At 43.5% G+C, this 18,293-nt stretch overlaps 1 protein-coding gene across 1 annotated transcript in view; it reads left to right on the top strand.

The window, feature by feature from the left end:
* The window catches only part of GMDS (GDP-mannose 4,6-dehydratase), a 1,789,479-nt gene that overhangs the window by 1,470,419 nt on the left and 300,767 nt on the right, over positions 1-18,293 (top strand). Inside the window, exon 8 of the mRNA XM_086965061.1 lies at positions 2,352-2,470. Coding sequence (XP_086821187.1) covers positions 2,352-2,470 — 119 coding nt within the window. The remainder of the gene's footprint in view (positions 1-2,351; positions 2,471-18,293) is intronic.

Raw genomic sequence — 18,293 nt, 5'->3', positions numbered from 1 at the left:
AAACAGGTAAACCTACACTCAAATCAGTTGGGGTTTTTACCATTTGGATTTTTGTACCATTTATCTTACCAATCCAAGTCACCAATACCGAAAGTCTTGAAGGATCAAGGGAGTTAGAGAGAAAATAGGTAGCAATAATAACATTTAGCATTTCATAATTAACCACAAACTCAGGGAATGTTTAAAATCTTTATGTAAATCTTTGAAAGACTTATAAAACATGAAAGTCAAATTAATTTCTTATTCTGTTTAGACTAATACAGATTTAAATCATAATATTTGCAATAACTTGGAGAGAAAATGTCGTTAAGCATTTGAACAGAGGATGGGTAAGAGAAAAGGGAAAACAGTACAATGACAAACCCACACTTAATAGTTACCTATTTTGGTGTGATGACCAACCCTGGTCATAGGCTGAGTCAAAGAAATAGAATCCCAAAGTACAGATGCCAGCAGAAAAGAACAGGTGCAAGCCAGAAGCAGGACAGGTTACGTACCAAATTGGATCAGGATAGGACCACCACAGGCTAAGACCAGCACCACAGTTAAAGTTCAAAACGCCAGCGTTGTAAACCCTCTCTGCAGCCAACAGTCAAACCCCGATTAGGTCATCGATCTCCTCCCCAGAACCCCGATTGGGTTATCGAATCTTCTGACAGAGTGCTCCGCCAGCAACTTTGCTTCCGATCACCTATTGAGTGCTTTGGGTCAGTGACAGGTCAGCTATTCAGACAAACTAACTAACTAAGCCTTCCCTAGTTATACTATTTTTCAGGTCAGTGTACCACCCCCAAATGTTACAAATGTGTGAATCCCACAATTTTATTGGACAAAGAACGAGGAGTAGCCATCGCACCATACTTTTCTAGAAGCAACTTGTCAATCATGTATTCAAGTCGTTCCCTCCCATAACCTTTATCTACCATGTTCTTTATTCCTCCCAGTAGTGAAATGTATCAATGGTCTTTTTAAACAATTTAATCAATTCAGCTTCCTCTGGCAAGGCAAGGAGTTCACTCTTCTCCACCTTCCATGTCCGTCTTGGCCATGATTCAAGGCTACACCTTCTGTGGCTTCAGGACATTTGTCGCACAGGCTCAGTTTCTCCAAAGATGGAGTTCAGCAAAGCATTTAGGCCCATAATTTTGATAACATGTAAAAATAGAAAAGAAACAATTTTAGAAACACAGAATAAATGAATGCACTGTATACCATTTCTTTCTACTTTATTCCCATTACTTTATTTTAACTATTGCGTTAGATATAAAGCAAAAACAAACAGCTTAGGAAAGCAGCGATGTAAGCGTCTTGCACATTAAGACACATAACAGCCATCTTAGTTCTATTGCACAGAAGCAAAAGTTTTCCCACCAAGCATGTCACGTGGGCATGACAGACTCATGCGCAGTAGAAAATCCCACGTAGCAGGAGCCATTTTAGCTTCTGTTGCAGAATCCTGTCATTCCATGATACATGTTCTGGGCAGTTTGTTGTGATCTGCTGCTTGTTGGTTGGTAGTAGCAGGTTCAATGAGTTGTGGGCGTATGGTTTTGGTGTTGGTCTATCAGAGGGATTTTACCAATTACATACATCTCTCTTAGGATATTATCATGCCCATTGACCAGCGATTAGGGATAGCCCAAGTCTAGTATTGTTGGTTTCATGACATCTTTGAGCTCAGTTGGTGTAGGTGAAGTGTTCTATCTCATGAGCTCTGTTGATTTTTTGTACGTGGTGTATCTTGGTTGCAAATGCTGTATGCTTTAGTATGATAGATAACCATATGGCACACCTGAGGTGTGTGGGGTATGCTGTCTAATGTGTTTAGGTTGGATGTGTGTCCTAGTGTATGCTGGCATGGGTTTACATTTTTCCTATTGAATTTATTTATAGAAGGAAACTACATTGAAAGATTCTAATATCACCAGGCCAAGGCATCTAATTAAGATGTTGACATGAGCAGAGCCTATGTAACCTTTTAAAGGCTGTAATACTGCCCATCGCTCTACATCTGTGACAGAGCTGCCAACACAAGTGGTGATATGCGCAGAAACCATTAGACTTTGCACTCAGAATTCAGCTTCTCCTCCTCAGCTGAGAGGCCAATTTTATGCAGGTGTTTACACCCATAACACCTCTCATGCTCCCAAAGGTGGAGCATCTCAAGTTGACGAGCCCGAGTTAGGTTATGCCTAAACTCAGTCAGACCCACTACCCTGTTGATTTGTTTCTTCATATCCTGTCTCTGTGCTGATGTTACTTCTTTGGTTTTTTATTTGTTTCTAGGGTGTGGAAGTGAAATAAAGACAGTGTCTCACAAATAACCTAATGTTGGATTTTTCTCTCCCTAGGCTATGTGGATGATGCTGCAATCCAATGAACCTGAAGATTTTGTCATAGCTACGGGGGAAGTACACAGCGTGCGTGAGTTTGTGGAGAAAGCCTTCAAGCACATCGGAAAAACTATTGTGTAAGTAGTAGCACAAGTGAAAATATTAGCTCATTAGATATTGATATCTTCTCAAGGTTTGGAAATTGTTTACGAGCAGCAGCACAATAGAACACATGCCATTTAAGGTGATGTACTCCCTCCTCCTGTAATTCTAGCGCTCTTTGTGTGAATGGGCTTTACAAACCCTCTAAGAGTGACCTAAGACTGTTAGGGTGGTAAGCACCTCCTTCCAAATTATTATGGACACTATTTCCAGTCCTGGAGCTGTGTATGCTAGACTAATGCTTTCTAGGTATTGTAGTCTTCTTTTGCAATCATTAAACTAATTAGACTAACACTGGAGGAAGTGTGTTAATGACCTGTAGTGAGGTGTGGTCATGCTAACTGGAAATAATCCATTCAGGACCTCTTATATAGAGTCATTGCAGATTGCTAGCGGTGTCCGTCCTCTGTGCAGCCATCATTGGGTCAGATAGGGTGTTCATTTTGTACCCAAAATTTTAACTTGATTTGATAAAAGATTAAATACTTTTTTAAATATACACCCGTCTTTCAATCCCTTTTTGCTCTCTCCTTTTTCTGATCACTAACAAGTGACAGTCTTGAATATACATCAATCTCTGTTGTTGCATAACCAGCACTAGTGGGCTCAAATCACTAAGCCCACACAATTTCATTCCTTAAGTGATTCCAAAATTCTTGTTTTACTAAAATCCCTTGAAGGTATCTTCACCCTATCATACTTTTTGCCCAAACCCTCAAGGGTATACTGGGTTGCCCACTATTAACTCTCATATCATTGGGTCAGAGCCGAGCCCAGGTAAAGTCAAGATGCTATGGAAAACAAATGTACTTAGTCGTCTGGCTCAGTAGTTGCATAGTTAGTACCTAGTTGAAGTATGGTTTGGCTGAATTTCAGCTGCAATATATTATTAATCTTATAATTTTTTTATTGTCTAGTTACAAATGTCTTGCCTACAATAGACCACAACGAATTACATACTGCTTTATTTAAGTGGCACTCCTATTTGTGTTGTAAGGGTCTGGCGTTATGTTAGGCCAGATGATGTGAGTTTGTTCTTCTGTGTTGTGATCAGATGTCATTATCTTGCTCTTCTTTTTGAGACCAGCAGACAATAAGATAAGACAACCTTGTAAGCATGATAGTGAAAAGTGCGGGATGTAAGATTTGTTGCACCGGTCAATATATGTGAACACTCAATTAGGATATATAATTCATTTCACAAGCACTGATAGAACAATCCATTGTGTTGCACTTTATGTGTCTGATGTGAAGTTTGCTTTCAGTGATGTGGTGTGCCTAGTGCCCTTATGCTTGGAACAAGAAGATGTGGTTCGTGATGGACGACCGACCTTTCACAACACCATAATAGAATAAATCCTGGTAAAAATTATTAAAATGATCTTTCAGGAGGCAGATCTAGAAGCCTCCAGAAATGCGTATTATTTTGAAAAGTAGAAATATCTGTTATTTATAGCACTTACATAAAGAGAAGAAAGTTTTAGAAAAACAACTTACTGGATTTTATTATTGAATCAGCATTTTCTTATGGGTCCATTCAAACGTTTTACCTTTTGTTCTACCACTAAGTTGTTTTTTGTCCTTTGCTACTTCTAGATTGTTTCATTGGCCTGTTTTTGTACAGTTTTGAATTGAGTGATACGCTAATCGGACCCTTTTAAAGAGATGCTGTGCTTTAACTGTTGACAAAATTAATTTCTAGTATACCACTCCTTCAGTGACGTTAGAATGGGACTGTCACCCACGCCTGTGAATGTATTGCCATTGTGCATAACTATCAGAATATCCCTTATTACCCCACAGGAGCCGTTGATCCCTCACTAGTTTACGTACCCAGGCTTCTCGTGAGTAGGGTTCCCTTGTTCCTTGTTCCCTGTGAATTAACCAGTGCCAGTTTCACAGTCATTGTGAGAGTCATTTAGCTAATCACTAATGAACACTTCTTGAGCTGACACAAGGGGATGGAGTAAGAGGAAACAGCAGAGGTTCTGGAAGGAGAAGGGACTTTTGCTACCCAGTGACCCCTTTAAGTGCTAGTCAATGAGCCTGGCAATGTGGGAGTGCTTTTATAGTAGAGATGAAGGGGGGAGCAAGGTCACTTCCATATCATCAGGTCCCACAGATGGCATTATTGGAGAAGCATAGGTGTGTATTATCTATTTTTTATACTGTAAGCAAACACAATGTTGTAGATTCCCACAGGAAAAAAACAATAATTCATGCAATTGATGTGCTAACCCCACATTAGGGTGACCAACTGGCATGGGTGCAAATTCAGGACAGTGAGTGTAAAAATTCAGGACAAAGGGTCAAAATTCAGGACAAAAATTCAGAACTGGCGGTCAGAATTCAGGACAAAAATTTGGGACAAAAGGTATATGTTACATACACATCAGAGGAGGTCGCGTAATATTACATAAGTAAATGGGCAACCTACATAAGTACAAGTCAAAAGAAGTTTACATTAGATTGAGAGAACCTTCCACTGCATCTGTTGTATGCCGGATTGAAACTTATATACCGGTGTATGCATATTGGATGCACCTGAGTAACATGAGCCAAAATGAAACTTCGACCCCCCCAGAGCTTGGCCCCTGGTGAGGTGACAGGAGCCCATAAACAAAAACAGTTTGCCATGCCCTGGGCTCTGGCGGCTGGTGACATTTGAAAGTAGTGTGGCGTAAAAGTTTGTGATGAGTGTCCAGTGGTGAGCGCAGTGAGCGCGCCTGAACGTCATTAGGGGGGCTTTTCCTCTCCCGAGAAAAGTTTGAAAAAAGAGTGGGCAAATGGTGCCTTTTCAAGAATATTTGAGAAGGTTAATAAAGCAACTGTGGAAGTGTAGTTGCTGCATCAATAAAGAGATTTCATATGATAATAACTTAGGAAGCTGCTTATTTAGTATAACCACATAGCTGTTTGTCTGACATGGCTGCCTGTCTCTCTCTGCTCTGGCTCCTCTCGAGCCCCAGCCTCTATCTTCCCTCCTGCCAGGTCCTACTGTCTTTGCGCTCACCCTTATCTCCACCTAGTTTCCAGGCAGTCAACGCCTTGTTCTGCCTGTGTTCCCTCAGTTCCAGCACATTGTTTGCGTGCTAGAAGTCTTCTGTGGTATAATTTAAAACCTTTGCATTGCTCGTATGCTCCCTCGCCTCCTAATGCTCTCTCTCTCTCTGTACCATCAATCTCCTGTGGTATCCTTCGACTCCAGTAATTTAGTGATGCAATCCCACCTCCCTGTGTTCTCTACTTCAATGCACCCCCAGCCTACTGCAATCTCAGATCCAGAACATTACAGTAAGTGAATTCTCCAGATCATTCTAAAATACTCTGATCACAACAAACGCACACTAACTCTTGTACATGCAAAGAACTATCCAGAGAACTGTCCGACAAACCTGCACAACCATTCCTACAGTGACATAATTGATCCACATTATCCTTAAAATCAAAAAAATGCCTTGTACGTGAGGCCTTCACACACCTTTTGCTAGTGGGACACGCTAGATGCACTGGGGGATAGACTACCTTACATCATTCCTTATGTTAGTCTGTCTTCTTTATGTAGCCACACAAAAGAAGGCAACAGAATGGTAGGCAACAACATCAAAATATAAAGAAGAATAAAATAAGTAAAAGCAACATAATTAACTAAACAAGGCAGTGAGTACTCTAGCTTCCTATTACGCATACCAGCATAAACATTCTACAGTGTTACTTCTATGTTATGTTATGTGATGTTAAAATTCTTGTAAAGCGCACTTACACAAAAACGGCTTCATGGCGCTGTGAGCAGAGGGGGTAAAAGCGTTCAGCGGTAAAAGGCGAGAGAAAAGAGAGGATGTTAGTCGTAGGCTGTGCGGAACAGTAAGGTTTTCAGAAGGGACCTAAAGTGGGCATAGGAGGTGGTAAACCTCAGCTCAGAAGGAAGTGAGTTCCAATGGGTAAGGGCAAGAAACGAGAATCTGAGGCCCCATGCTTTTTGCGCTTAAAAGTAGAGGTTGTAAGCAGGGCAAGATGGGAAGAGCGCAGATTACGAGATGGGCAATAATGGTGGAGGAGAGAGGAAATAAAGACTGGACCATGGCCGACCAAGGCTTTGAAGGTGATGCAGCCTAATTTGAATTCACAACGTTTGGCTACTGGGAGCCAATGAAGGGTTTTAAGCAAAGGGCGAACATGATGGTGTCTGGGTTGGTGGAAAATCCATCTCGCAGCCTGGTTCTGGACCAGCTGTAGACGGTTCAGCTGATATGAAGGGATGCCAACATAGAGAGAGTTGGCGTAATCGATCCTAGAGATTACGAGGGCCAGAAGGGCTAAGGTAAGGGCCTCTGTGGTGAGGAAGCGGGAGATCTTACGGATTTTGTGGAGGTGGAAGAAACTAGAGGAAACTACTGCATTAATGTGGGGCTTCATCGAGAGGTCCTTACTGATAATGACACCAAGGCTCTCAGCAGAATCAACAGGACAAGGAGGTGAGCCAAGACATGGCGCCCAAAAATTGGAGCTCCATGGATTGGGGACGCCCCCGATCAAGACCAGCTCGGTCTTGTCGGGATTGAGTTTTTAATGGTTTACCCCCATCCAGTCACTGATGAGGCACAGGGTCGACTGAAAATTGTGGATGAATTGATCCGAGGAGTCGATATCAAAAATCAACTGAATGTCATCCGTATAATTAAATGCGGTGACATTACTTCCTCGTAGGGAACGGAACTTCTATTCGGTAAGATAGCTGAGCACATGCTGCAGTGATTAACATAATAAACTTGCAAGTAATACTTCAGACACCTTGCTGGTGCCTTTCAGCTTTTCACCCTTTCATGGATCATAAAATGACGATCATTGGGGTAATAGAAGCTGTATTGCGCAATGCTCATGACACAATTTCATATGTGGTGCAAGATATGTAACACCATATCATTAATTCGGTTTACAAAAGCAAATTGTGTTGAACCTGTTTGTTTAAGGCTACCACTTTCAAATGTCGCCAGCCGCCACTGCCTTTGTCTTTGCTATTAGTGACGTCCCAGACCAAGATGATGGTACTGTGCACTGTATGGAAAATACTGCATGGTCTGACGCCTAATTACCTTTCTAAATATTTTACTCTAACAATACCACAGAGATGGTTACATCTGCAGCGGATTCAAAACTTGATATCCATAAGTGGCACTTTTATAAGATGGTAGTGAGATGGCAAGCACTTGCCGGTAGCTGGGGTCATGTTATTGATCTAGTTGCCGGTATCACTTTGTTCTGTCTCAAGTTTTCTTGGTTTTCAGCATGAGCTTGAAAGATTAATACCTGAGCCAGGAATATCTTTTCTATCTTTTTAGATTTTATTTATTCTTTTTTGCAAGGTGTTACTCGAAGGATGCTTATAAAGCGCACTTACTTCAGAGACTGACCTCATGATTTCTTTACCAGCGATATTAAAGAGGTGCAGTGTATTAAAAGAATTAAGTAAGGTGAAATGATTGCTCAAAGAGCTGGTTTTTGAGCCTTCCTTTCAACACAGTCCGAACTCCAAAATCCCTAATAGGCAGCAGAAAGGCATTCCATTCCAGGCCACAGAAAATGAAAATGTATGTCCCCTCTGCCTAGTTGGTCTGAATCTTCACACACAGGGCAACATGTTTTTCGCGGTCTGTAGTGCTTTCTGAGGTTTATTCATGTTAAAAGGAGGAAAAAAGGAAACAATTGACCCAGATGGCAATGTGTACGATACAGAGTGATTTAATTGTGTGTATTCCTTTAATAGTAGCTGTGGCTTATTGGAAGAAATTATGTGAGCGGCTGTACTATGGAGTTGTTGCAACTTATCAAGCAAATAGCTGCATACATTAGTTAAGACTTAACATTAGAGTGCTGAAAAATGAGAACTGTGTAGCTCTTATTTAACAAATGATTAGATGAGAAAACCACTTGCAATTGATAACGATCCGTTCACATAGAGTAGCTGAGAGGGTTAATTCTGCCATCACAGGCACCTGATAGTTATTGTTGTCTTTTATATATTGTTAACACACCTAGTATCAAATATGTGCAAAAGTCCATGTGTGTGGCCTCAGGAGTCATGTTTCCGCAGCCCAAAGCTGTTCCCTAAGAACAAGTGCCCAACTACACAGTGGGTATCGAAGCAAGACGTTTAATACATAAACCGGAAACCCCTTCATCAGCCTGAAAGAGTTCCTTTTTAGGTCTCGCTACGACGAACGCGCTAAGCGCGTTCTCGCAGCGAGAACTATAGTCTGCGTCTCAGCCGAAAAACGACGAGGGGAGACGAGCTGGCCGCGCGCCCAGCATTCCCTTTGGCGGCGTCGGATTCCGACGTGCGCCTTCGGATCCGGTCGCGCGCGTGAGCTTCTACCGTAGACAGCTCACGTGACGTCGCGCGGCCCAATCCGAAGGCGCGCGTCAGAATCGGCTCTTGCAGTCCCGCCCCTTCTCGCCGGACCGGCACTCGTTTTATCCTTCGTAGCGTTTTCTCAATCTGGGCTTTCATACCGTACTTCTCTTGGATGCAGGGTTTTTATTTTTTTGCTCGAGCCTTTCCTCGTTGTTAGTTTTAAAGATAAGAGGAATTTATATGCATCCTCGTTTGTTTTGACTGAACGAAGGGAATATACTCGCCCTGAAAAGAGCACTGTGCCAGCAACCCGTCTGTGCTGAGGTATGCCACAACTCCCCATTCGCAGCTGCAATTTCATTCTGCGCAAAGGATATGCAACTGCACAACCTGTGTACTTCACAGTGCTGCTTCCCAGCCTGCACTGAAGCCGCACACGGCAATGCACCCACTGAGGAACGCTGTGCTCATACACACCACCAATTAGTCCCCTCAGCCTGTACTCCATGCCCATCCTGGACTGCAGCGCTATATAAGGCTTCAATGCTCCTCATGGGCCATTTCATCGCACAAAGCCCGCCGAAAGGCAGTACGGCGCTGTTCATGCCCTTAGGCGCATTTAACAATACATTAACGGCATATCGGGGACTGTAAATACAGACACCAAGCGCACTGCCATTAAACACCCCATCTCAGGAGCTTCAAAACAGACACTGAGTACACAGTGAACTGCTAACAAAATACCTGTCAGGGACTTTGCGAACCAGGATACTAACAACATGGTAGAGAGACGGCATATCACGGCTTTCAAAACAAAACTACCCAGCAACCAGTGTAACCAAACTGTAACTAAGGGTCTATGTGTACTGGGACACCAAACACAGAGAAAAGACGTTGTGGACTTTCAGCATCAGAGCGTCATGGCATGAATTTAAAAATGAAAACAGACACGGAGCACAGTGTAAAGAAACTGCACCTCGCAAACTTAAATAAAACAAGTGCCGGTGCGCAGATCTGAATCATTTTTTCCACCATAAGGAAGGGTATACTCAGATGTGAGTCCCTTGCTCATTGCACCATCAGGATTCAAGCAAGCCGGGCCGAAGACGGCTGAAATGTCAGAAACCGGTCCCCGGAAGCTTGTTTCCTTCCCAGTATAAAAATTGGCTTGGTAGTCTGGTCTGCCCTGTTCCCATGATGCACTGGGCCAGGGACAGACTAATTTGCATGTAGCCAGGTTCTGAGCTGGGATGGTGCAGTGAGCTAAAAAACGGTGATGGATCAAGCCCTGATCTTTGGACTGGGTAAGAGTGGTCTGCTTAATTCAGACACTCTGTTCATCACCACCCCCTTTTCTGAATCGGTGCGCAGAGTAAAGCAACAGTATGGCAAGATTTTAGAAACCGACATCCTGTGCGAACTGCATCTCAATGCTTTTAAAGTCTTGGGAGACACAGCACAGCGAGAAAACAAATGCAGGGTAGTCTTAAAACGTCTTCTAGTCCCACTTGGAAAATGTCCATCGGTCAGGAAGAGCGGAGCCTCCTTGCGTGACGTGTATTCATGGGTGATTGAACCCGCTCTTTACCCACCCTCTGCTCCCACCATCGCCTCACTTCAGCATAAAGAACCTCAACCCACCTGCATGTGGTCTCACTACCCCTACCGCTAGCCTGTAGATATACCTCAACTGTTCTCGTTTCCACCACTACCCTAACAAATGTACAGTGTACCCCAATCATCCTCGCATACACCCCCACACCTAGCATACCCCAAACCTTCACGCAATCCCCCCTTATGCACAGAACCCATCTCTCATCAAACCCCTACACACGCACTTTATAACAAAACATCCTTGCACACTCCCACACATGCAGTGTACCCCAAACCTCCTCTCATACCCCCACATATGCAGTGTATCCCAACCCACCTAGCATACCCCAGACACAAAGTGTACCCATACCCTCCTTTCATACTCCCCAACAATTGTAATGCAATAGGTCTCGCATTACTGAATGTTTGAGCTATTGGTGTTGCATTATTATTAGCAATGCCAATAGCTCAAACTTTAATAATGCGAGACCTATTGCATTGCAAATGCTTGTTTTGTTTTATGTGGATTTTAATACTTATCACAGTACATCATAGCCTGTTTTCCATGGTATAGTGCGCCAATCTGAGATCTATCAACATTAGGACTGCGCTGTCGTCTAAAAACGCTTTTTTGGCATAGTCCACCATAATGCTTTCCCATTTCATTCATACCTCTGCTCTGCCATCGTCTGCTGAGCAGTAGTTCTACTACACCCCTCAAGAACTAACTAAAACGGGCCTGTAGGAGGTACGCCATAAACAGGAGTATATACAGCTTCACTGGCTCCTGATTAACAGAAGCCATTAATGGACCCCCTTAAAATGAAAGTGGTGACACCCACTGAGCAATACTGCTGCACACTTGATCAATCCGTGCAAAGAGCAGTGAGGGTAGGAGGGGGCCCCAGCAAATGCTGTGACTGGCCCATTATCATTCTGTTTGTGATAATTAGGCCGACATACAGAATGATAATGGGCCGATAGCAGCCTCTGCTGTGTCAGGGAGGGGCTGCTGCAGGCCCCTTTTCACAGCAGTAGTGCGAGCTGGCCCCTGCAGTGAGAGTTACAGGACTCTGACTGCTTGCAGGGGGCAGCTGAAATTACGGACAAAAGGCGTCCGTGAAAGAATCCTTAACGGACCACGGACAAGAGGCCCAAATTACGGGTAGTCCGTGAAATTTACGGACGGTTGGTCATCCAACCCCACATGGCTACCGACTGTCAGTCATCTCTGTTGTCTAAGGATAATCAGCTGTCAACCAATTTGATTGTATACAGTGAGCTGCATCACAGAGGCTACTCAATAAGACCTAGAGAGATTACCTCCTTCCCTGGTGCTCATCTGAAGAAAATCATTTGCAGTTCAGCATTGTTAAAGCCAGTAGGTGGGGTTGAAAGTTCCAACGCTTGCTGAAATGAAAAGTAGGCTGATTTGAAGGCTCATGTGGCTTAAATACATGCCTCATTTTATGATAACTAAAGGCTGTAGCTGATAAATAGTCCCTCACACACTACAGTGCATGCACTCAAGTGAAGGTGAGAGGATACAGCCAATAGCATTACGTGAGATGACCACTCTACTGAACTGAGCAAGATGTTATTTTAGAATCTCTCGACAATTGCTAAAAGAGGCTGGTTTAAGAGAGTCGGTGGTAGAAAGGGAAAGACTCTACGCTTTCTTCATATAAATAGAAAGCAATAGGTCGGTCTGACACCTGCACTGTCAAAACTCATATCAGAAGAGGTCTCTGCTGCTGAATACCACTGTTAAGTCCTGTGTGCATCTTTACTTTGGTTACCTTTTTTGCTGCTTTTTCTTGGGAATTTCTGTTTTAGAATTTTCACCATTTCGTGAATTTCTGCAAATTCAACTCCTGCTTCCTGATGAGCCTTTGGAGAGATGTTAGTATCATAGAAGAATTCAGCAGTCTAAGTAACCGTTCTCAGACTCTGTCCTTGTATTGTGTTGACAGTGCTAGTAAAATTCTACTTATGAGCATTTCTCTTGCCAGTATGCCTACAAAATCAGTTTCTGGATAAAAGTCATTCCACGTCTTGGTAATGTCTTCCTGAAAACAGTTTCCAGTCTTCCTTCCTGTCCGCCTGCATGTGGCATGTATCAGAACAGGAAATGTTCCCTTTGGCCCTCTTTGTCCAGGGAAGGGTCAGTGTTTAGGGCTCGGGTGGCTTAATTGATGGACCCCCTCACTTGTTAGCACTGCAAGATGTCTGCCAATATGGTATGCGTATTCCCGCCACGTAAAAGGCTTCAGGTACTGTAAATGTAGGTCATTAATCTTGTATGAAAGGCTTCTAATTATTCTTTTTTCCTTCGCTGGTAAAATTCCAGATTGAAATATTTATTTCATCAATCTGTTATGCTCCACAACATTGTTGAACAAAACGATCTGGAGAGTTCTAAATTCCCCTTTGTCTTAAATTCTTGCTAGTTACACATTAGTTATAATACAGCTCTCTTAAGTGATGTGTGTGGTGTCAATAAATAGGAACACACACTCTTCTTTTAGTTGATTAATTAAATAATTATTTTTCATTTGTTAATTTGGTAAATCATTACGTGTTCTGTGAGGTCATATACCTGTGAGTGTATATTACTACTCAGGATTGGAAAAGGGCAGTGTGTTTTTTGAGGGCAGACTCCAACACCGCACTTTGAGACTGGGCTTAAAGGGACAGGATCTGCTAAAGAGGTTTGCTGTTGTATCCAGAAGTCATCCGTCTAAATGAGATTTTTGGCAACATTACCGAACGAAGGCTCGGATTGTAGTAGGGAAAATGCTGGAGTATAACAGCATGTTTAATGAAGACAGACTTAAAATTAGATTCATACTTTTTTTTCAACCAGATTTTCTACATCCGATATTGCTACTAGCAGTGGACGCCAAGTGTTATTTGGGGAAAGAGTTAAAAAGCGTTTTTGCACCATATTTACATACCAATACTCTTGCATGTTGTGAAGTCCAAAGAAGTGGGCACACCACGTTCAGGTAAATGCAATCCACCTTTTTAGGAGAGAAATCTGCAGAGACCCCATCAACAACCAGGTAAAGGAGCAACTGACATAGAAGCAACTCATAACACATTCCACAGATAGAAACCACCTTGCATTCCAGATTACTGCATCACAACATGAATACAGAATAGAAAAACTGAACACCACATCACCTTCCTCTATCACTATTACAACAACAATATATAAATAAACTCCTAGGTGCATAAAACACCAAACACAATATACATATGTACAATATACTTTGTAAAAACCCAGTGAAACCTGTAGGCGAAGAAGCACCCTTCTTACATGCTGGTGTCTCACAATGTGCTCTCGTTCATTTGATGTCTCTCCCTGAAATGGAGTGTGCACCTTTTGAAATTGAACTTAGCCACCCTGTTTAAGTTCCAAATTCTATAATCCGTTGTTTTCACAGCATTTGTGGACACCTTTATAACTTCATTTGGTTGACTAAACTTAGATTATTTACCATGCTTCCTAGGAGATTTAATCTTCCCCCAGTCACCCACAAGCACCAAAGTGTTTTTGACGGCCTTCCTCACATCATACCTCTTCTTCCTCTTCAACATATTCTCTCTTTCCTTCTTCTTCCAGCCTTCAGTTTTCTCAAGTTGGTCATACACCACAATCCTCTTCTAAGAAACTCACATGGGGATCACCTCTATGTTAGCAATTCTGCTTTTGAATAACTGGAAAAGGGCTACCCCTGTCGAAGAATGTGGGGTGATGCGATACTTGCGTACCTTTTTTCTCATCGCGGTTTCCCAGTTTACACTAGTTACCAAGGATTGTTGAAGGGTTTCATTTAGCACCTTTATAAACCTTTCCACCACACCATTACTCTCTGGGTTGTACAAAGCCACTTTCTTATGTTTTATTCCTCTAGAGTTCAGAAACAACTCCTGAGGTGAGTTGCAAACCATTGTCCGAGAGTAGTTTTGAAGGAAAACCTTCCTTTTCAACCCCTCCAAAAGGTTTGACGTCTTCTGACTCAACCAAACTCACCACCTTAATTTCTGGCCAGCATGAAAAGTCCACGCACACAAGAATATAACGATCATATGACTTTATCCTCACCGGATCCAGACTGTCAATTGCGATATCAGACCAGGGACCCCTCGCCTTCTCCCTCAACACCATGGGTTGTGTCCTAAACTTCAGTAATTTATCACTGCGTGAGCACTCCACACAACTCCTCACCTCTCTCTCAATACTTGGTCCATTGCTGCCCACCAATATCCTTCTGTGGCTATGGCTAGCATGGGCATTATCTGCTAACCTCTTTCTAAGTCTACCATGGGAAATCACTAATTACCCCTCATCAGCAAACCTTCCACAGCAACCAACTCGTCCTTGACCTGCCAGTACCTTCTTATGTCATCATTACTATCTTTTTTCTCACACCATCCAAAAGAAACCATCTTCATGACTTTCTGTAACACCCCATCAACCATTGAACCTTCTCTCCAACTTCTGAAACAAATCCTTTCGTGTTTGAACACACATTTACCTCTTCATCAAAGTCCTCACCACCAAACCAATCACCTTCACCCGAAATCTCAATCTCGCTGTCTACCATAAACATTTCTCCAAGATATTGTTGGAACCCGGAAAGTAGGAAACAACAAACTCGAATTCTTGCAATGCTACAACCCAGTCTTTGCCCATCCTTATGAACACTTCATTCAGGGGCTATGATCTGTTTTGATTTCAAACTTCCTTCCTCACAGAAACTTAATAAATGTATGCACAGCCCAGAACACACTCAATGCCCCCTTTTCTGCCACTGAATAATTAAGCTCCTCACTCTTCAAAGACCTAGAAATGAAAAAAATTGTCTTTTCCTTCCCACTCATCATCTGCATAAGGACTGCTCCTAGTCCCTTTGAGCTTGCATATGTTTTAACTTCTCCAGTATTGGGGTGTCTTTCATAGATTCACATGCCTGAATCATTCCCCGTCGTCGGAGTGGGAGTCCCACGGTACATAAAAAAGCAATAATATGTATATAATAACCAAAACACCTTGGTAATAACCGACCAGGAAGTAAAGTAGCCCTAAGCTACAGGAGCAAAAACTCCCACACTCATGACTATCCTAGTCATTTTGTATAGACCAAACTGCAGCCAATCAGGCGACAGCACCCACCAGAATGTTCTCCCCAGAGGCTTAGGCTCTCAGATTTTCCACCGCACGTCGTGTGAAGGGAGTCTCCCTGAGCTCTGCTCAGTACTTCTCAACTTGGCTGGTTTTTACCTACTTTAAGGAGGTCATCTTCTAAATCTCTCTTCAGGCCTTGTGAATCTTGTGGGAAGCTTAGGCTTTTTAAAGAAGATCCCCACAAGAAATGCATTTATTGCCTGTATCCAGGCCATGAGGTAAAGGATTGTAAGATCTGCAGAACCTTTCCTCAGAAGACCCTCAGAGACAGGGAAGGTAGTCTTCTCCTGTGGCTGCAGAAGATCAAGGACCAGGACAACCCCCTATCCGAGTTGGAAGTGTGGCTTGGGGGTCAGCTATGTCCTCTAGAAAGAGGAAGATTGAGGAAGAGGTATCTTCTCCTGGGGCTAAGGTGTCGAGAAAAGCTCAATCCACCAAGGATTCTAGCTTGCCTTTCTCCTCTACCGCAAAAAAGGCTTCTCCACCTTCAAGATCTGAACTTAGTACGCCCCCGAGAAAGCCTTGAAAGTCTTTGCCTTCAAAAAGACTGTCACAGAAAGTTTTCCCTCAGAAAACGACCTCGTCGACCCATCTCTGATGTTTCGTCGACGGTCACCTTTTCTTCTCCGAGACCTAAAATGATAATGTCTTCGGCTTCTTCCCCGTCCACGCTGGTCTCAGTTTCAATTCGACCCATATCATCGACGAAGATAATGCCTTCAATCGTAGACGCGCCTTCATCGACGAAGAGTAAAATGGTCCGTCAACGAGCGCATTGTCGACGAAGAACACCTCGACAGCGTCTAGCCCATCGACGAAAGTGACCCCGTCAACTGATTCCTTGTCGACGAAGATCACCTTGCCTTCGATGACCCCACCTTCAACGAGATTTCCATTGTCGTCGACGATGCGGTCATCGAAGACATCATCAACGAAGATTGCCCCGTCGTCTAAAGCATCGTCGACGAAGCTCACGGTTTCGTGGGTGGCCACAGTCCATGCACCATCTCCGTCGACGGCACCGCCGACAGTTTGTCCGTCGACGCCTCTTCTTTCATCGTGTTGAGAACTACAGGTTTGGTCTGCTGCACCATCTGCTGCCTCCTTTGCTTCTTATTGGAAAAACGGGGCTCTTCCTTAGTGGCTCTCTCCCCATTGATGTTGCCTGAACAACTTTTAGACTCAGAAGAGGATGAAGAACAGTATGATGTGGATGAGAGGTTCCGCGCAGCCAGAAGTCCATCTGAGCTGCTTATAAAGTTTCAAGATGAAGATCACAGTTTCCTGAGCCTACGGGTCAGGCTCCTGCCACGGTGCCTACAGCACAGATGCCGTTAGCTCTCCTCAACAACTTGCAGTATATGTTGGACGACTACTATCGCCGGTTTCCTCCATCTGAATCTGCAGAGTCGGTCCCTTCAACGCCCATGCCTCGAGCACCTGCATCAACGTTGAGACTCCAAGGCAATCTTCTCCAATATCAGCACCTGAAATACGTTCCACAGTGGGAATACGTTTCCACCTGAAATACGTTCCACCTTCTCCGGCACAATCCCACCATACTCAGGAGACTGTAACCACTGATGACGACAGGGAAGAAGAAGTGGATGATAAATCTGTACTGTCGGAGTGGGATGACTACCAGACGCAAACCCTATCCCTTACGTCTCCTCATACCGCTTACTCTCCGCCTGTAGATATTGGAGGATTCCATCTCATAATGGAAAGAGCAACTAAAAGGTTCCTAATCTCTATGGAAACGAAACAGGATGACTGTTTCTTGTATGATTTTAAAGATCAGCCACAAAGACAGGTGAAGAATATTCAAATAATATACTTTATCTGGAAGGAGGGACTTAAAATCATGTCAACTCCAAATTCTTTACCTGCAGTCTTATCACGTGTGGACAAGAAGTATAAGGCACCTCTCACCTCACCTGCATGCCTTATAGGACAATTAAAGACAGAGTCAGTGGTCACCCAAGCGGCCCAGAGCCGGGCCAGGAACCCATCTTCCCAAGTAACCGCTCCACCTGACAGAGATGGCAGACGCCTAGACTCCACTGGCAAAAAAGTTTCAACGATAGCTGCAACTACTGTCCGTGCTGCAAACTCCCTTGTAGTATTGGGGAGATATGATAGAAAAATGTGGTCGGATATCTCAACATATATTGAAAAGCTTCCAGATCCTGAAAGATCAGGAGCTAGGAAAATATTGCATGAAGGAGAGTGCACGTCTGCAGAGATGATTGACACAGCAGTAGATGTGGCATCTACAGGCTTCCGGCAGTTGGCGGGGGCAGCAGTGCTGAGAAGGCAGGGTTGGCTGAAGTCAACATTCTTTTGCCAGGAGGTCCAAGCTAAGATCATCGATATGCCTTATGATGGGGAGTTTCTCTTTGGCCAGCATATTTATGAGGCCCTGCAGGCCATAAAGAAGGATACAGAAACTGCAAGGTAGCTGGGAAGCCTGCAGTTTAGTAAATCGTCCTTTCGTGGTGCCAAAGGACGTGGATCTTTTTCCAGTAGAGGGGCTACTCTCAGCAACGCTCGTACCAGTCCTCACAAGGTAACCAGCCGTATCAACAACAAACATACGGACAGCGAGGGAACAATTACTCGCAAGGAAAAAGGAAGCCTTCTTACCGGGGACGAGATT

Source organism: Lissotriton vulgaris, chromosome 4_1 (genome assembly GCF_964263255.1).
Source record: "Lissotriton vulgaris chromosome 4_1, aLisVul1.2, whole genome shotgun sequence".
In the NCBI taxonomy this organism is placed as follows: domain Eukaryota; kingdom Metazoa; phylum Chordata; class Amphibia; order Caudata; family Salamandridae; genus Lissotriton; species Lissotriton vulgaris.
Note: the sequence above shows the minus strand (reverse complement) of the source record. Positions and strands in the feature narration are given on the sequence as shown.